This window comes from Zingiber officinale, chromosome 8A, assembly GCF_018446385.1.
Source record: "Zingiber officinale cultivar Zhangliang chromosome 8A, Zo_v1.1, whole genome shotgun sequence".
Lineage (NCBI taxonomy): Eukaryota > Viridiplantae > Streptophyta > Magnoliopsida > Zingiberales > Zingiberaceae > Zingiber > Zingiber officinale.
The window spans coordinates 43041147-43057143 of NC_056000.1; the positions used below are offsets into that span (position 1 = coordinate 43041147).

The 15997-nt window shown below is 38.9% G+C and overlaps 3 protein-coding genes across 4 annotated transcripts; 2 read left to right on the forward strand and 1 right to left on the reverse strand.

Annotated features, from left to right (window-relative positions):
* Positions 1–3716: 3716 nt before the first annotated feature.
* Positions 3717–4839, forward strand: LOC122011501 (FCS-Like Zinc finger 5-like). Its single transcript, XM_042567891.1, has 2 exons — positions 3717–4115; positions 4485–4839. Exons 1-2 carry the CDS (start codon positions 3808–3810, stop codon positions 4645–4647), a joined length of 471 nt encoding a protein of 156 aa, XP_042423825.1. The 5' UTR covers positions 3717–3807; the 3' UTR covers positions 4648–4839.
* Positions 4840–5836: 997 nt separating this feature from the next.
* Positions 5837–6628, reverse strand: LOC122010727. Its single transcript, XM_042567222.1, has one exon. The coding sequence runs from the start codon at positions 6626–6628 to the stop codon at positions 5837–5839; it is 792 nt and encodes a 263-aa protein (XP_042423156.1).
* A 6470-nt stretch (positions 6629–13098) lies between these two features.
* LOC122008687 (purine permease 3-like) lies at positions 13099–15237 on the forward strand. Of its 2 annotated transcripts, none has more exons than XM_042564518.1 (3): positions 13099–13231; positions 13973–14761; positions 14830–15237. In XM_042564518.1, the coding sequence occupies exons 2-3, from the start codon at positions 14006–14008 to the stop codon at positions 15172–15174; spliced, it is 1101 nt and encodes a 366-aa protein (XP_042420452.1). In that variant the 5' UTR covers positions 13099–13231; positions 13973–14005; the 3' UTR covers positions 15175–15237. The 2 variants fall into 2 exon arrangements, with proteins under 2 accessions (XP_042420452.1, XP_042420450.1); XM_042564516.1 differs by having other exon boundaries at positions 13107–13231; positions 13904–14761.
* Positions 15238–15997: the final 760 nt, after the last annotated feature.

Here is a 15997-nt window from a genome sequence, read left to right on the forward strand (position 1 = left end):
TAAGAGAGCGTATTAGGAAATAATTATGTTGGTGCAACCTTAGGTCAAGGTTGACCTGGTTGACCCGACTTGAGTTGACCTGACTCGAGTTGTATTTTGATGTTTGACGAGAATAGAAAAGTTGTATCTTGATGTTTGACAAGAATACAAACTTGGGAGATTGTGGGTGCAACCTTCGGTCAAGGTTGACCTGGTTGACCCGACTTGAGTTGACTTGATTCGGTAAAGTCCAAGTATGGAGACTTGGCACGGGAAAAGTCCAAGTATGGAGACTTGGCACGGAAAAGTCCGAGCAGGGAGCTTGGCACGGGGAAAAGTCCAAGTATGGAGACTTAGCACGGAAAAGTCCAAGCAGGGAGCTTGGCATGGGAAAAGTCCAAGTATGGAGACTTGGCACGGAAAAGTCCAAGCAGGGAGCTTGGCACAGGAGAAGTCCAAGTATGGAAGCTTGGCATGGGAAGTCGGAGAGGGCTCGGCAGCTCGTTCTCCAGACTAGGTCAGAGAGGGCTCGGGAGCCTGCTGGACTGGACGAAGTCGGAGAGGGCTCGGCACTCGTTCTCCTGACTAGGTCGAGAGGCTTGGGAGCTCGTTCTCTGGACCAGACAGAGTTGGAGAGGGCTCGGTAGCTCATTCTCCTGACCAGGTCAGAGAGGGGTAGCTCGTTCTCCGGACCGGATGAAGTCGGAGAGGGCTGTAGCTCGTTCTCCGGACCGGATGAAGTCGGAGAGGGCTCGTAGCTCGTTCTGACTAGGCCGAGAGGGCTCGGTAGCTCGTTCTCTGGAGCGGATGAAGTCGGAGAGGGCTCGTAGCTCGCTCTCCGACTAGGCCGAGAGGGCCCCAGCTCGCTCTCCGGACCGGACGTGGAAGTCGGAGAGGGCTCGGTAGCTCGTTCTCGGACTAGGCGGAGAGGGCTCGGTAGCTCATTCTCTCGACCGGACATGGAAGTCGGAGAGGGCTCGGTAGCTCGCTTCCCGCACTAGGTCGAGAGGGCTCGGTAGCTCGCTCTAGACCGGAAGGCTTTAGGATTTAGGGCTAGGAAGCTCTAAGGCATTGGATCGGTCCGGTGACCGATCCAAAGGATAGAGGTTTCCCGATCGGTCCGGTGACCGATCAAGAATAAGCAACGAAGCCACAGATCCGTCAAACTCGATGAAAATCGTAGTTATCGATTATTGCTCGATCGGTCCACGCCGATCGAGCTTTAAAGCCAACCTCAGAGATGGCCGACCGGTCCGGGACCGATCGCTTAGGGCCTGATCGGTCCACGCACCGATCAGATGGCTCCTGCATCGATCAAGGTGGAGCCTGATCGGTCGTGCCCAGCCGCCAGACACAACGACTAGATTTCGTTGCTCTTTGTCTTCTTCACAGTGCAGCAGGATATATATCGAGGTCGAGGGCCTCTATAGGAACACTTCTTGCTCTTCCTCCCGATCGCGCTTTCTTGCTGAGCTCTCCTTCTGAAGCTTCGTGTGAGCTTCCTTGACTGATCAGCTGTTGGCATCATCCGTGAAGTTGCTGCTTCATCAACGGACTGCAGTCGATGAGAAGAAGGCAAGCAAACTTGGTAGAGTGTATTTACATTCATATTATCCATTGTTTCTTGCTTTATTTCTTGTACTCCTTTATTGCTGTTGCAAAAGAGATTGTGGCGAGGTTTCTCCACCCAGAAGGAGTTCTTATTAGCCGGTTTTCCGGGGTCTCATCCACCGACGGATTGATAGGATTCGTCCACCTTACGGACACGCCGAGGAGTAGGAGTATCATCTCCGAACCTCGTTACATCATCGTGTTTGAGGTTTGATCTTCTCCACTTTCGTTTCTACATTGTACTTCCGCTGCGCTAACCTAAATTGTAGGAAGAAACGATAATTTGAGGTCGGCTATTCACACCCCCCCTCTCTAGCCGCATCCGAAGGTCCTAACAAATTATTATAAGTAAATAGTTATTTATTTCCTAGTTATTAGGGAATAATTATTATTAAAAAATAGTTATTTGTTTCCTAGTTATTAGAAAATAATTATTATTAGGAAATACTTATTATTTTCCTAATTTATGTATTTCTTATTTTCACTTGTAATGATATTTATATATATCATATGTTATCATTAATAATATGTGTGAATTCTATTGTCAATAGTTGTCATGCGTAAAGGACATGAGCATGGAAGAAGCAAGTAAAGTCGGCGGCCAGCTCCAAGTAATTTTAATTCTTCTACGCCCTTGGAAGTAAGGATGCCCCACAGACTGAGACAATAGGTTCATACAAGGATGTTGCTGTCAATAGAACTGAGATCAATTTTCAGCAGGTACGGAATGTTCCGCTGGTTGCCTCAACCTCTCATTGCACGCACTGATATTGATAGGCTAAGCCCCTCATGATTTACCTCCTTTTCAGATAGTGGGGAGACACTTTGAAGAGTAGGGATGCCAAATTCTTTCGGACTTGATGGAATATCTGATATCCAACCCGAATGAAGGAGGGTATGAAGGGATTATTAATATATGATATTAGACCCGAATATCCGATTAAAATTATTTTATTCCCAAAATCTACTAATCTTTTTTATACATGTTAGGAGTAGGTTATATAGATATTTAATCTATTTTTTTAATTATATATATATAACATGATGTTAATTCTAATATACTTTTGTTGAATGAAATAATTAGATAAATATAAGAAAAATTATTAGTATAGAAGATATTCAATTTTTAATTCTTTAATGAGTATGAGTATGAGGATAGATATCTGATTCCTATGGAAATTAAAACGGAAGATATGGAATTCGATCTGAATCAGACCCTTGTCATCCCTATTAAAGAGGAGTAGAGATCCTTAGATCCGCATTAGGTGGATCAAGGTCTTGATATAATGCAGTGATCAACGACCTCCGCCTGCTAATCTCGTCTATCACTATCCTTAGTCTAGGAGGATATTATGATAGGTAGGACTAGAGGATCTTGCTTGTATTAAAGAGGTCACTAAGGTGATGATTTTAGGTTTTACAACTAATATAATAAGAAATAAGGAATAACATTATAACATCTATTAACTAAGTGTTACACATTATATTAATTTAAGGTAGCTACTTAATGTTGGGATGAGAGATATTTTGGAGGTAATTTTTTTAATTATTTTTTTGAAAAAGGAGCTTTTTATGATATATTATAATTGCGAACGCCCTTTTATCCAGAACTTTATTTTAAAAAACAAGAATTAAATCTCTCTAATTTTATTATTATTAAAATAGGTTATATTTATTAAAACTATTAAAAGAAACGTCCTATTTTTTTGTTTTAATTTTTTATAACACTGCCATTTAATTAAAGCTTAATATTTTTCACTAAAATTCTATTATAATGTGAAACATAATGTTAATTAAAATTACATGAACAATTATGAAAATTATTTTAACATTAGTGAAAATTAATTTCACACTATTAAAATTGTTATAATATTAATTTTAGTTTAAATTATGAAAAATTTGAGTGAAAGTATAAATCTAAAAGAAAATTGAGGGGGGTGCTTTATATATATATATATATATATTTATTTATTTATTTATTTTTTTAAAATAATGAAAATAAGGAACTTTTTTGTTTTTAACAAAAAAGAAAACACTTTGAGACTGTTAAAATTCATCAGACGGTCGAGATTTATCCTCTCCTGCTTATATATCCTTCCACCTCCGTCTTCGTCGTGTCCACTCTCCCTCAAATCGCACCACCGCCCGCCTCAGCTCGCCTTCCTTTACCGCCCTCTCGCATCTCCGGCGAGATAGTCGGAGAAGAGGAAACGAGGGATGATTCTGGGAAATTGGGCGAGGCCTCCAAGTAGGCGGAGCGGTAGCTCGGCGGAGTTCATTGCCCCTCATGCTTCCTCTGCCGCCGTCGTCTTCGATGTAGAGGCTCTCCGGTCGTCGGATGACCATGTGATCGGAGGGAAAGATATCTCTCCGGTTTCGCCGTATCTTCTGCCATCGCACCACGGAGTCGACGTATCCGGCGTCTACATCGAGGATCCGACCGTAGCCGCGCCGGCGCCCTTTTTGCGTGCCTGTGGGCTCTGCAGCCGCCGCCTCGGGCCTGGCCAGGATGCCTACATGTACAGGTAGGGTTCCATGTTGCTGCTGCTTTTGGTACCATAAAAGAAGACTAACATTTGGGGGGCCTTTTCCTGACTGCGATGCACGATTTTTCGCCTTCTAGGGTTTATTTTGTTTTCCATGTTTTTGAATTTGATTCGATCGAGGTGGACATGTTTAATCCTTCTCTTCAAATTCTCTCTTCGATACTCCCCTCTTCTTTCTCCTTTCTTATTCGGCGCCATGCCTAGTTTCTTATTCTCGTATCCTTCAAAAGCTAGATCTCCCCCTTTTCTCAACGATCGCGAGAACAACCCCGACGATCCTGTGCCATCAAATTTCTGATGCAATCAAAAGATAATGGATTCATTCGCGTGCCATCTTTCATCTTGCAGGGGTGACATCGCCTTCTGTAGCTCGGAGTGCCGGCAGCAGCAGATTAGCAAAGATGAGCAGAAGGAGAAGTGTTCTTTGATCTCCATGAACAACAGCCCTTCTCTGGCAAGTAATTGCTCCAACCAATCGGACAGCGGAGGAACAATCCCTTCAGCCACTTGAGCAATTCCATCAACCTCTCCGCCTGTAAAAAATTCTCAGAACTGATATCTATCTACACATCTAGATTTCTACACAGGGCAGCTTAACGATTTCCTGAAGTTATTGAATTTGCATGGTTCTGTGTATGAGAAGTTGGATTTCAGAAACTTGTGATTGTAATATAGATGTGAAATAGCAACCTATATTTCTTCATCGCACAGCTATTCATGGGGTGAAGCTAACTATGATGTTTTGCAGGTTAATAGGAATGCTTTCTCATCGTGTTTCTGAGCAAAGATCAGACATTTTGGATGGTTGATTGATTGATGAAGAAGATACACTCGCTAACTATCACTGAGTTTTTTATATATATATAAAAAATCTTTACTAATTAAATTAATATTGATGGATATTTATAAAAAATGGTGAAATTATCATTTAAAAAATTAAAGTCATTTTAAATTTGAATGGTTGATGTAATAGCTATTAATTGCAACAGCTTCTCAATAATTAGGGATAGCTATTAATTGAAAGTCACTTTTAAAAAAGAAGAGCCATTTTGATGATTTAGTTAATTAGGGATAGCATTTTGATTTTTGCCTAACTACTAATGCAATCAGTAATTTACTAAGTGGAAATCTAGAGATAATATTTGTTTAGATTGATGCATTAGAATTATATGCACTAACTCTAAACCGTCCACTGATAATTTCACATCATTGAAAAGGATTTCACCCAACATTGATTTGTATGGCTTTAATCACTCGATCACGTCGACTCGATGGCCAATAGAAGTGCCCATTGAGTGGTTGGACCGACCAGACATTGCATAGTCAGTCGAGGTCCAGCTTGATCTAAACACACACGGGTTGGGTTGAGCCCAATCCTAAAGGAGGTTCATGGTTTATCAGGCTATTCCCTCCTAGTAAACAGACCCCTGAATGGAAAAAGTCTCTAGTTCTCGTGGTTGCCAGGCTTTTGCCTCTGATAAGAACTGAAAAGTTCTTCATCTTTTGCGTTGGCAGTTGGCTCTAACTCTGAGCACTTCGCCATTATTATAATTAAATTAATATATTTTAAATTTAAATTATTCTTTAAAAAATATATTTTAAAATTTCTTATTATTATTAAATAACTTTTAATTGTTATTAAAAATATATTAATGCGGAAAGGGAAGGTAAAGTTTCTAATTAGCAGCCAACAACACTGATTAATTAATCCACGACTCGATCGTGTAATTACTAGCTGTTTCTTCTTCACCTTTCGACGATGATGCGGTCACCGTCGGCGACGATCCCTGCCTCGCATTCGGTGCGGGCGACGACGAACCCTGCTGATTTTGGTTCTTCGTCGTGTAGCTGGTCGCTCTTTGCAGCGAGGCGCCGGATTCCGGTAGAGGCCCCGTCGGCCAGCTCGAAAGGACACCGGCGATGGCGGGCTGAAGGCCGATGCCCTGTCGATTTGCGCCGAGGAGAGGGAGAAGCGATTGCAGAGCAAGGATTTGGCTCTGGCCGTTTTCGATTTGGGGGGCAAAGCTAGGGTTATGAGATGTAGTGGTGTTAAGGTTTAAGTCGGTGGATGATATATTTTGGGGCTTTTGGGAGAAGGGCGGCGGAGGAGGCTGAGTGGCGGAGTCGAAGAGGTTGAGGCGCGGCCGGGAGAAGGAGGCGGAGGCGGCGGCGAGGTCAAAAGGCGGGTAGGCGACGCCGGTGAACTGCTGCACCATGGCGCGGAAATTGGAGGCGTCGGTGTTGAGCACCGTTGTCTGTGGGCGGCGCGCCGACCGGGAGCGCTTCCTCGACGGAAGTGGAGACGAAGGCGGGGAGAGGTAGCGGGCAGGTGGGCGGAGCGGCGGGCCGGAGGAGGACATGGAGTTGAGGTAGGAGATCGGGTCGAAGAACTGGGAGGGAGGGAAGGAGGATGTAATGGGGGATCTGAGGCTTTCGCCGACGCCGGATGCGACGGTGGAGGAGCAGAGGCTGCCGCCGGCGACGGAGTCCATAATGGAGGAGGCGAATTCGCGGTGGTACAGAAGAAGATGCAGAAGAGTGACGAAATCTGTTTTTTAAAACGCGACCGAGGAAATTTCATTCCACTCCTTTAATTTATCATCTTTTCAACTTGCTCTATGATTTTTGAGAAAACATCCTAAACTTTTTACTAATTAACTCTTCTAAAAATTAGCCTCTACATATTATAAAAAACCAACCTACCAACAAACCTTCTCCGTGTTAAAACCCAATCGCCCATCTTATTTTACTCATCATGTTTTGTTTTTTTTTTAATTAAAAGCTTTTCTAGTTAAATCCTAGTAACATGGTTTGTTGGTATTTTCACCCGTAACAGTCTTTTGACATTATCATATTTAGGTGGTTCTTGGTCACCTTTTGCCACTTTTAATCCCATAAATATTTTATTTATTTAAAAATTCACACCTATTTATCTTGTATTAGTTACAAGCCTAAGATTGGTTCAACGACAGTCATAATTTGTTGCAACCATTAGTAACTTTATTCTCTATATTAATTCATTTATACAAAGTCGAAATTTCATATTAACTCATCTAAATATATAATTTTCTTATATAAGAATGAATGATATTTGTATGATCTTTTTGCAAGATCTAAGGTAGTGTTTGGTTCTTTCTTAAGAATCAGAATGAGATTGAGAATTATAGTATTATGGAATGAGAATAGATATAAGCATGAATATCACTCTTAGAAATAATATTTTCTATTGGAAAAAATAAAATTTTTCTTTTTTACCCTTAGAATAAAATAAGAGAAAAAATAGATGTGAGATAAAGGTGAATATGAGAAAAATATGATGAGAGATAATAATGAGAGAGAAAATATGATGAAAGAAAAAATGTGATGGAAAAAAAATGAAGAGAGGCGAAATGTGATGGGAGAAAATGATGAGAGAGTGTGTGTAATGGAAGATATTAAGGAGAGAGAAAATATGATGAAGGATAAAACATGTTGAGAGATAAAGCATGACGAAAGAGAATGTGTGATTAAAAAAATGAGAAAAGACAGTGTGATGAAAGAGAAAACATGTTGGTAAAGGATAAAGAGAGATAAAATGAAGAGAGAGAAAGTATAATAAAATAAAATGAGAGCCCGTATATGATGACAATACCTCATGTGCTAGCCACTAGACCTATTTGCGGGGACAAATTGAGAGACAATATATGATGGGAGAGATAGAGGAGAGAAAAAGTATAATGATAAGATGAGGAGAGAAAAAATATGATGAGAGAGAACAAAGAGAGAGAAACTAATATGAAAGGAAAATTAAACAACTATATTAAGGATATTTTTGTCCAAAACATAATTTTCATTCTCATCAAAACCTAAGGGAGGAGGTGAGTTTCATCACTACCCAACTTTTTATATTTTATTCTAAAATTTTAATTTCATTCCATCAACCAAATATAAAATTTAGGAATAAATCCATTTCATCATTCTTAAACCCCTAAACAAAAGATAAATATAAAATTTAGGAATAAATCAATTCCATCGTTCTCAAACCCCTAAGCTAAAGACAAATATAAAATTTAGGAATAAATCCAATCCATCGTTCTCAAACCCCAAAACTAAAGACACTTAGGTGGCGTTTGGTTTAGGAATTTGGGGATGAATTCATTCCCAAACCTTATGTTTGATTGATGGAAATGAAATTAAAATTTTGGAATGAAACTCACCTCCTCCTTTGGATTTTGATGGAAATGAAAGTGAAAATTAAGTTTTGGATGAAAATACCCTTAATATATTTATTCAAATTTCCTTTCATATCACTTTTTTCTCTCTTCGTTCTCTCCTATCATTCTTTCTCTTTTTTCATCCCATCATCACACGTTCTCTCTCTTCAATCTCTCCCATCATATACTTTATCTCTTTATTCTATTTCATCACACATTCTCTTTTTCATCATTCTCTCTCATCATATTTGTTCTCTCATCATCCTCTTTTATCATGCTCTTTCTCTCCTATTACACTCTCTTTTATTATTTTTTTCTTATCACACTTTTTCTCTTATCATATGTTTTCTCTCCTCAATCTCTTTTTCCTCATTTTCTCTCATCACATTTTCTCTCTCTTCACCATATATCATCATACTTTGTCTTTCCTCATTCTCTCTCATCATTTTTTCTTCCCATCACACTTTCTTTCATATTTTTTTCATCATACTTTCTCTCTCCTTAATTTTTTTCATAAGGGCATCTCCAATAGTTAAAGTTTTACTAAAGCTTTTTTATGATCTTAATATGTCACATCAACATTCTAAAAACCTATTGAAATATCTTCAATAGTTAGAGCTTTAAATGATTTTTGTGTGCTTCATTTTATAATATATAATTGCGTGACTACATGCATATTACATCAATTTCAACACAAAAAAACAGCTTCGAAATTTCACTAAGAGCATATCCAATACAGCTTTTTTAACAGGTTTGTAAAGTTGAAAAAGCTCAACAAAAAAGCTCTAATGAGTGGAGACATAAGCTTTGAGGTTTTTATTTTAAGAGCAGGTTTGATATTTCAAACCTACTTTTTTCTTTTGAAGATGGAGCCATTAATCATTGAAAAATTAATATTGCATGTTTGATTTTTTTAAAACCATTAAATATTTTATTTAATAGTTAAATTATACACTTTTATTTTGAAAATAAATATATTTGGTAAGTTAAAAAAAATACAAATGACTATAATTAAATTAAAATTCATAAGTTAATTAAATATTAAATAAAAATTACAAATTAAATTAAATTAAAAATCATAAGTTTATTAATTTATTAATTAAAAATTACAAATAAATTAATTTAAAGATGAGAATTAAATAAAATATTAAGTAAAAATTATATAGAGATATTAAATGAAAAAATAAAAATAAAGATGTATGATTTGTAATGTAGGACCCACAAAAAAAGTTGTATGGAGGTTTTTTTTATTGTGGAGAGAATAGTAGATTTTTCTATTTTTGATGTGGCATTGATGTGACATATTGGAAACTAAAAAAAAAGCTTACGAAGAGGTTTAATTATTGGAGATGCCCTAATGCTCTTTAACAAGAAACTTCAAACCTTACATCCACAATAGTTAGAACTTTTTTATTTAGTTTTTTCATTTTACAAACCTCTTTAAAAATTTTACATTGGAGATGCTCTAACACACTCCCTTTCTCGTTATTTTTTCTTATCATACTTTCTATCTCTTTATTCTCTCTTATCATATTTTCTCTCTCCTCAATATCTCTCATCACGTTTTCTCCCATCACGTGGTCCCCTCGGATGGGGTCTAGTGGCTAGCACATGAGGTGTTGTCACCAATGAGGTATGGGGTTCGAATCTCGGCAAAGTCGAGGTAAATGCCTCCCTTATGTGCTAGTCACTATTCCAAAGGCTAGTAGCCGCCCGTGATTTACCTCCTCCGTGTTGGCCCTAGGACGGGTTGGCGGGGGCGCTGGGGGGCGAGCGTATTCGCCTTTTATGCCACCAATGTTCTCTCCCATCACATGATTTACCTCCTCCGTGTTGGCCTTGTGACGGGTTGGCGGGAGTGCTAGGGGCGAGCGTATTCGCCTTTTTTTCGTCACAACGTTCTCTCCCATCACACTCTCTTTCTTCATTTTCTCTCATCACATTTTCTATTATTTTTATCTAATGGTGAAAAATAAAATTTAGATTTATTCTGATAGAAAATATTTAACTAACCTAATATTATTATTAAAAATAATATACATACTCATATTCATTCTTATCATATTCATTCTTATTATATAATATTATGATTCTTATTCTCATTTTTATTATTAGAAAAGTATCAAACCCTAAATGTCCCTTGAAATTCTATGCGCAACTCTATGCGAGAGTCCTTTAGAAAATTTTATCCTCCTACTTAACCCTTTTATCACTTATTTTGTCGTAGAGGAGATGGCGGAGTCCATGGAGGAGGTCGCCGTATCTAGATCGCCCGTCGAGGGGGCGCAATCTCTTTTCTGTCGGTTACGAGAACGCCTTCGGAGTTCGCTCTCCGTTGAAGTAGTGGGATACTTCGCGTCGTTGACGATCGACTCGTCCCGACTGCCGCCTCTGCGGATCCCAATTTCTTCTATGGTTCTACCTCGAGATGAAAGGGGACCTATGGAACCCTAGACACCTACCACGCCGATCGCTTAGGTTGATCGATTCATACTACTGCAGATTTGCAGTAAATCATGATTTGTTCTCTTGCTGATAAGTTGTTGTTGCAGGACAATGCGTAGAGATCAGGCTGGTGCTGGTGCTGGCGCTGCATTTGTTAGTATTCTTCTACGAGATCTTGAGCTCGCCAGACAAAGTTTGCTCTCTTGCTAAACAGGCATGACACTGAATCCTACTTGCTTTTTATTTGTTAAATGAATGAGTTTGCAACATCATCTCCTTCAAAATCAGATAATTCAAACTTGAACATGCAAGATTATGCACATCACTAACATGAATTAAGAATGCATCTCAATGTTGGACGATGATCTGTTTGCTTAAATTGTGTTCATTGTATTTCTAGTTACTACCCTCGAATTGGTTTAGAGTAACCTTGACCAAAGTGGCTAGAGTTTTAATCATCAAACCTAGAGCTGTTAGGGTAAACTTTGTTGATAATTTATTCAATATAGCCTTATCTAAGTCATGGATCCCTTTTTGGTAGAAGTAATTCTTTCTTGCAAAGAACTCATTTTTGTACTAAGGGTAGGTTGATAACCCACTGCAGAAGGCATTCTCCCCAATAAGACGGATACTTCTGATCCCGTTTGGACGAAATGAAAGATATTGTCGATGAATAGAAGTACGTTTTGCTCATTAACATCCCGGAAATATTCCGCCATGGTTAGTGTAGTCAAATTGACTCTCATACGAGCTCCCGACGGTTCATTCATTTGACCATAGACTAGAGGGAAAGATTCGTTGATAATTTATTCAATATAGCCTTGCCATTTTTTGAATCTTCCTCTCTTTTCATTTTTTTGTTGATAAGTGGATTTTGCATTTGACCAAGTCTCCTAGTTTAATAGCCATTTTCGATCAAAACTCACACATTAATAAGCTAAGTAAACCAATGATAGATCTTTCGTTCTGAGATAATCAAATTGGATCACTGTTCTATCAGCTAAACTTGGGTACTGCATTGGGCAATCGATTGGTTGTAGACTTAGTTCAATGTGAGCAGTCCAACTCTTAAGTTAGATGAAGTTGGGAACAGAAAGTCACAATATAAGGCTCCGTTTGTTCACTAAATCTCTTAGATTTTCTAGTGTTTAGTATGATATAAACTCAGGGTCATTAGAAAGTTAATGTTTTGGTTAACAAAAAGTATAAATATATCTTAAGAACAATGCAACCCACGTTGGTCGAGTCGGTTCAGACAAACTTTTGAGCAAGCTACTTTGTCATGACTTTAAAACACATGCTAAGGATGAATAATTCTAGTGGACATAAAGTAGTGTGATGACTGTGTAGGGTTTACAAAGCTTTCGACTGATGGAAAGGAACGGATGCTTTGATGAAAGATCCCTTGTTTTTTTATTCTCTTGAAGCATCCTTTTTCTTTCAATTGGTGGGCAAGTGAGCTTTTTTTTCTGGGGTATCTTTTATCTTACTCTTAGTCCATAACATAATTATTAATCTTAATTATTATTATTGTCATATTTTATCCATATTTTTGGAAGTTGAATCCAGCTGCAGGTCACAACTCATCAGACTCCATTCCGTTGATGAACAGGGATTTTTTTTCTTCTATTTTTTTTATAATCTAAATATCTAATTCTTTAAATCGGACAGTTCAACATCACGAATGATATATTCAAACACTATGAATATATAATATATCTTGTGAGAGATCTAAATTTATCTTGTGAGAGATCTAAATTTTTCATTGTACGAGAATCCGTCCTATTTCTTACCATCACACGGCCTCAGGGGCAATAGTATTAAGCATTTGAACTAGACGACACTCTATCTAATATGAAAAACAATAATATCTTTAATAATTACAGTATTTAGTTGAGTAATAATTGGGCTAGATTTGAAGATTTTTTTTATTCAATATTGAGAGAGTGATATTGCATGATTATTATAAGAGGGTTAATTTTGTTGTTTTAGTTGAAACATTTATAAAAAAACAAACTAAATGGTGCAATTCTAAAGAAGTTTGACTTTTGTAGTAGTAACATTTTTATGTTTATTAATGATGACCGTGGAAACTTATCACTAGATACCAAAACTCTATTCAGCCCACTTATTATTATTATTATTATTATTATTATTTTGTTTTGATGCCGTTGGATTTTGATTTACTCTTGCTTCGACTTTGGCATATTATGGTGTCCTTTTGTGGTGGCATAAATGCAATTTATTATTTTGTGAAATGGATAACAATCAAATATTGTTTTTTTTTCCTACAACAAAATAAAAAAAAACAAAATTACTGTATGCAGGCGGACTCTACAAAGAAAAGCTTGACCCGTTGACATACACTTGTTTACTTTACTTCGTCGTTATCTGCTGCAACCTGTTTACTTCTTCGTTATCCCTTTGAAGGAGAGAAGGGCAAGTGACAAACATAAGGTAAATTTATTTTCACTGTAGATGATAACTCATGTAGGCTTTATTTATGCCTTTTCATTTAATATAAAATAATGGTGAAAGTTGCTTTTTTGCCTTAGGTTAATCGCAATTTTAATTCCTTTGCTCAGAATATTGTCATGCATCGAATCCTTTCAAACATGTCATGACATTGAATTCTTTTTAGTATTTAATTTCACTTTCTTTGACTACATCTTCTCGATGTATTTATTATGAAGCTCACGCGGTATTCAGTGTAAATTATTCTTTACGTCTAGTTCCGTTAAACTGTTCCATGCTATTAAAAGTGAGTTTAATAGAAATCTAAATTGATAAGTACATAGACAGAGAAGCGGGTGGGATTTTTTGATCCGTAAAATTACGATTTTAGTAATCCTCATTTATTAAATAGATGGAGAGCATCAAAATTAATTAACGAATATATAAAGTGGATCATTCTCTCATCCGTAGATAGAGGTGATAAAATCCAGTTTCGACCTCGACCATTATTATTATTATCCCATATACTGAGCTAGTTTGGACCGATACTTATCCCTCTATGATATATCATATGATTATTAAAAATGATGTAAAATTGATATATAGTCAAATAAAGGTGAACTTTTATCCTGATGAACATTATTTTTCTTTATTTTTTTTAAATAATAATAAAAGGGCCTTTTTTTATCTCCACTGATGCGGCCGCACCTCAACTTGTTCTGGTTCCCTATCGTGATTCACAAGACGACGCACGCAGCGGCGAACGCCTCGATCGCCATGGACGTCGAAGGTCGGGACAATGGCGCCGCCGCCTCGGCTGATCCACCTCCCGCCACCATGAGCAAATCCTTGAAGCGCGCACTCGTCGCCCTCAACTGCGTCCTCATGGCGCTCGGCAACACCGGCGGGCCCCTCATCTCCCGCCTCTACTTCCGCGGAGGCGGTCACCGGCAGTGGCTCGCTAGCTGGCTGGAGACCGGTGGGTGGCCCCTTCTTCTCCTCCCCCTCATCTTCTCTTACCGCTACCGCAGCCGCCGCTCTCCGACGAAGCCCAAGTTGTTCTTCCTCACGCCGCGCATCTTCCTCGCCTCCGCCGTCCTCGGCCTCCTCACCGGCCTCGACGACTTCCTCTACGCCTACGGCCTCGCCTTCCTCCCAGTCTCCACCTCCGCCCTCCTTATCTCGACCCAGCTCGCCTTCACTGCCTTCTTCGCCTTCCTCATCGTGCGCCAGCGCTTCACCGCCTACTCCATCAACGCGGTGGCGCTGCTCACGGTGGGCGCCGTCATGCTGGGACTCCACGCTAGCTCCGACCGTCCCGCCGGTGTGAGCCAAGCCGGGTACTACCGCGGGTTCGTGCTCACCCTGGGGGCGGCGGCACTCTACGGCCTCGTCCTCCCGCTGGTGGAGCTCGTCTACGCCAAGGCGGAACAGACCATCACCTACACCCTCGTCATGGAGATGCAGCTCGTCATTAGTTTCTTCGCCACCGCCTTCTGCACCGTCGGCATGATCGTCAACAACGATTTCCAGGTTCATCTCCAACTCGAATTCCTTACAATCTACACTCTAATTCATCCCATCAAAATCGAGTCTTGCAGGCAATTCCGAGAGAAGCGAGGCACTTCGATCTCGGCGAGGTGAGATACTACGTGGTCCTGGTCTGGTCCGCCATCTTCTGGCAGTTCTTCTTCCTCGGCACCGTCGGAGTCATCTTCTGCGTCAACACGCTCCTCGCCGGAATCCTCATCGCCGTCTTCATTCCCATCACCGAGGTGCTCGCCGCCATCTTCTACCACGAGAAGTTCACGAGCCAGAAGGTGGTCGCCCTCTTGCTCTCCCTCTGGGGCCTGGCTTCTTATTCTTACGGAGAATACACGGAACAGAAGGAGAAGAAGAGCAAGAAGAAACAAAACTCCATCACTGTTAGTGATCAAGCTCCATGATCGATGCTAACTAGATTGTTCTGTGTTGTGCGCTTAATAAAAATGTTTTTCTATCCATGAAAATATTAGAACAAATCTATAAAAAAAATTTAAACGTCTTGATTAATAAAAAAAAATGTTGATATAGTGGAGTATCTATCCTTGGCAAAAATGATGGCTACAAATTAAAGAATAATTTGTGATGGTGAAGAACCAACCAACAAGATATTTGGCACAGCACATCAAGAATCAAAGTTCCAATTCCTTAATATGTTCCTTCTCTGTCCCATTTTAAATTATTTTAAAGTTTTAAAATCATTAAATTTGTTTGAAAATTTTATTTAATGAAAATAATTGCATGATGTTGTCAATATTTGGGTAGATAATTTTTGTCCGTGCCGTGCTCAGTTGGTTAGTAGTTCAATTTTTAGGGGATGTAGCTATTAGGAGAAAAATTTCTTCAATTCTTAGTTACTTCGTAGTTGATTATAAGATGAGTTATTGTCATCATGAGATCTGATGTTCGAATTTTGACAAAATTGAGATAAATGCTTCCTGTGCTAATCATTATTCCAAAGATTAGTAACCGTCCAGGATTTACCTCTTCCGTGTTGATTCTGAGACGGATTGACAAAGCGTTGAAGATGAATATATTCATCTTTTGTCATCATAATTGATTATATGACTCTATCATCTATCTTGTTTCACATAATTTGAGACGTCTTGGTGGATGAATATCTGGGTTGGGTGAGTATAATTATCTTCGGCTAAAAAAAAAAAAAGTAGAGAATTATTGTCTGAAAACTTTAGTGGGTGATTTTGAGAATTTAAAATCTCCGTGGTC

Bases quoted from the DNA above. Each gene is read 5' to 3' on its own strand.
- LOC122011501 (XM_042567891.1), top strand. From the start codon at position 3,808: ATGATTCTGGGAAATTGGGCGAGGCCTCCAAGTAGGCGGAGCGGTAGC. The intron at 4,116-4,484 runs GTAGGGTTCCAT...TTCATCTTGCAG, and splicing joins CAGGATGCCTACATGTACAG to GGGTGACATCGCCTTCTGTA.
- LOC122010727 (XM_042567222.1), bottom strand. From the start codon at position 6,628: ATGGACTCCGTCGCCGGCGGCAGCCTCTGCTCCTCCACCGTCGCATCC.
- LOC122008687 (XM_042564516.1), top strand. From the start codon at position 13,925: ATGCGGCCGCACCTCAACTTGTTCTGGTTCCCTATCGTGATTCACAAG. The intron at 14,762-14,829 runs GTTCATCTCCAA...CGAGTCTTGCAG, and splicing joins TCGTCAACAACGATTTCCAG to GCAATTCCGAGAGAAGCGAG.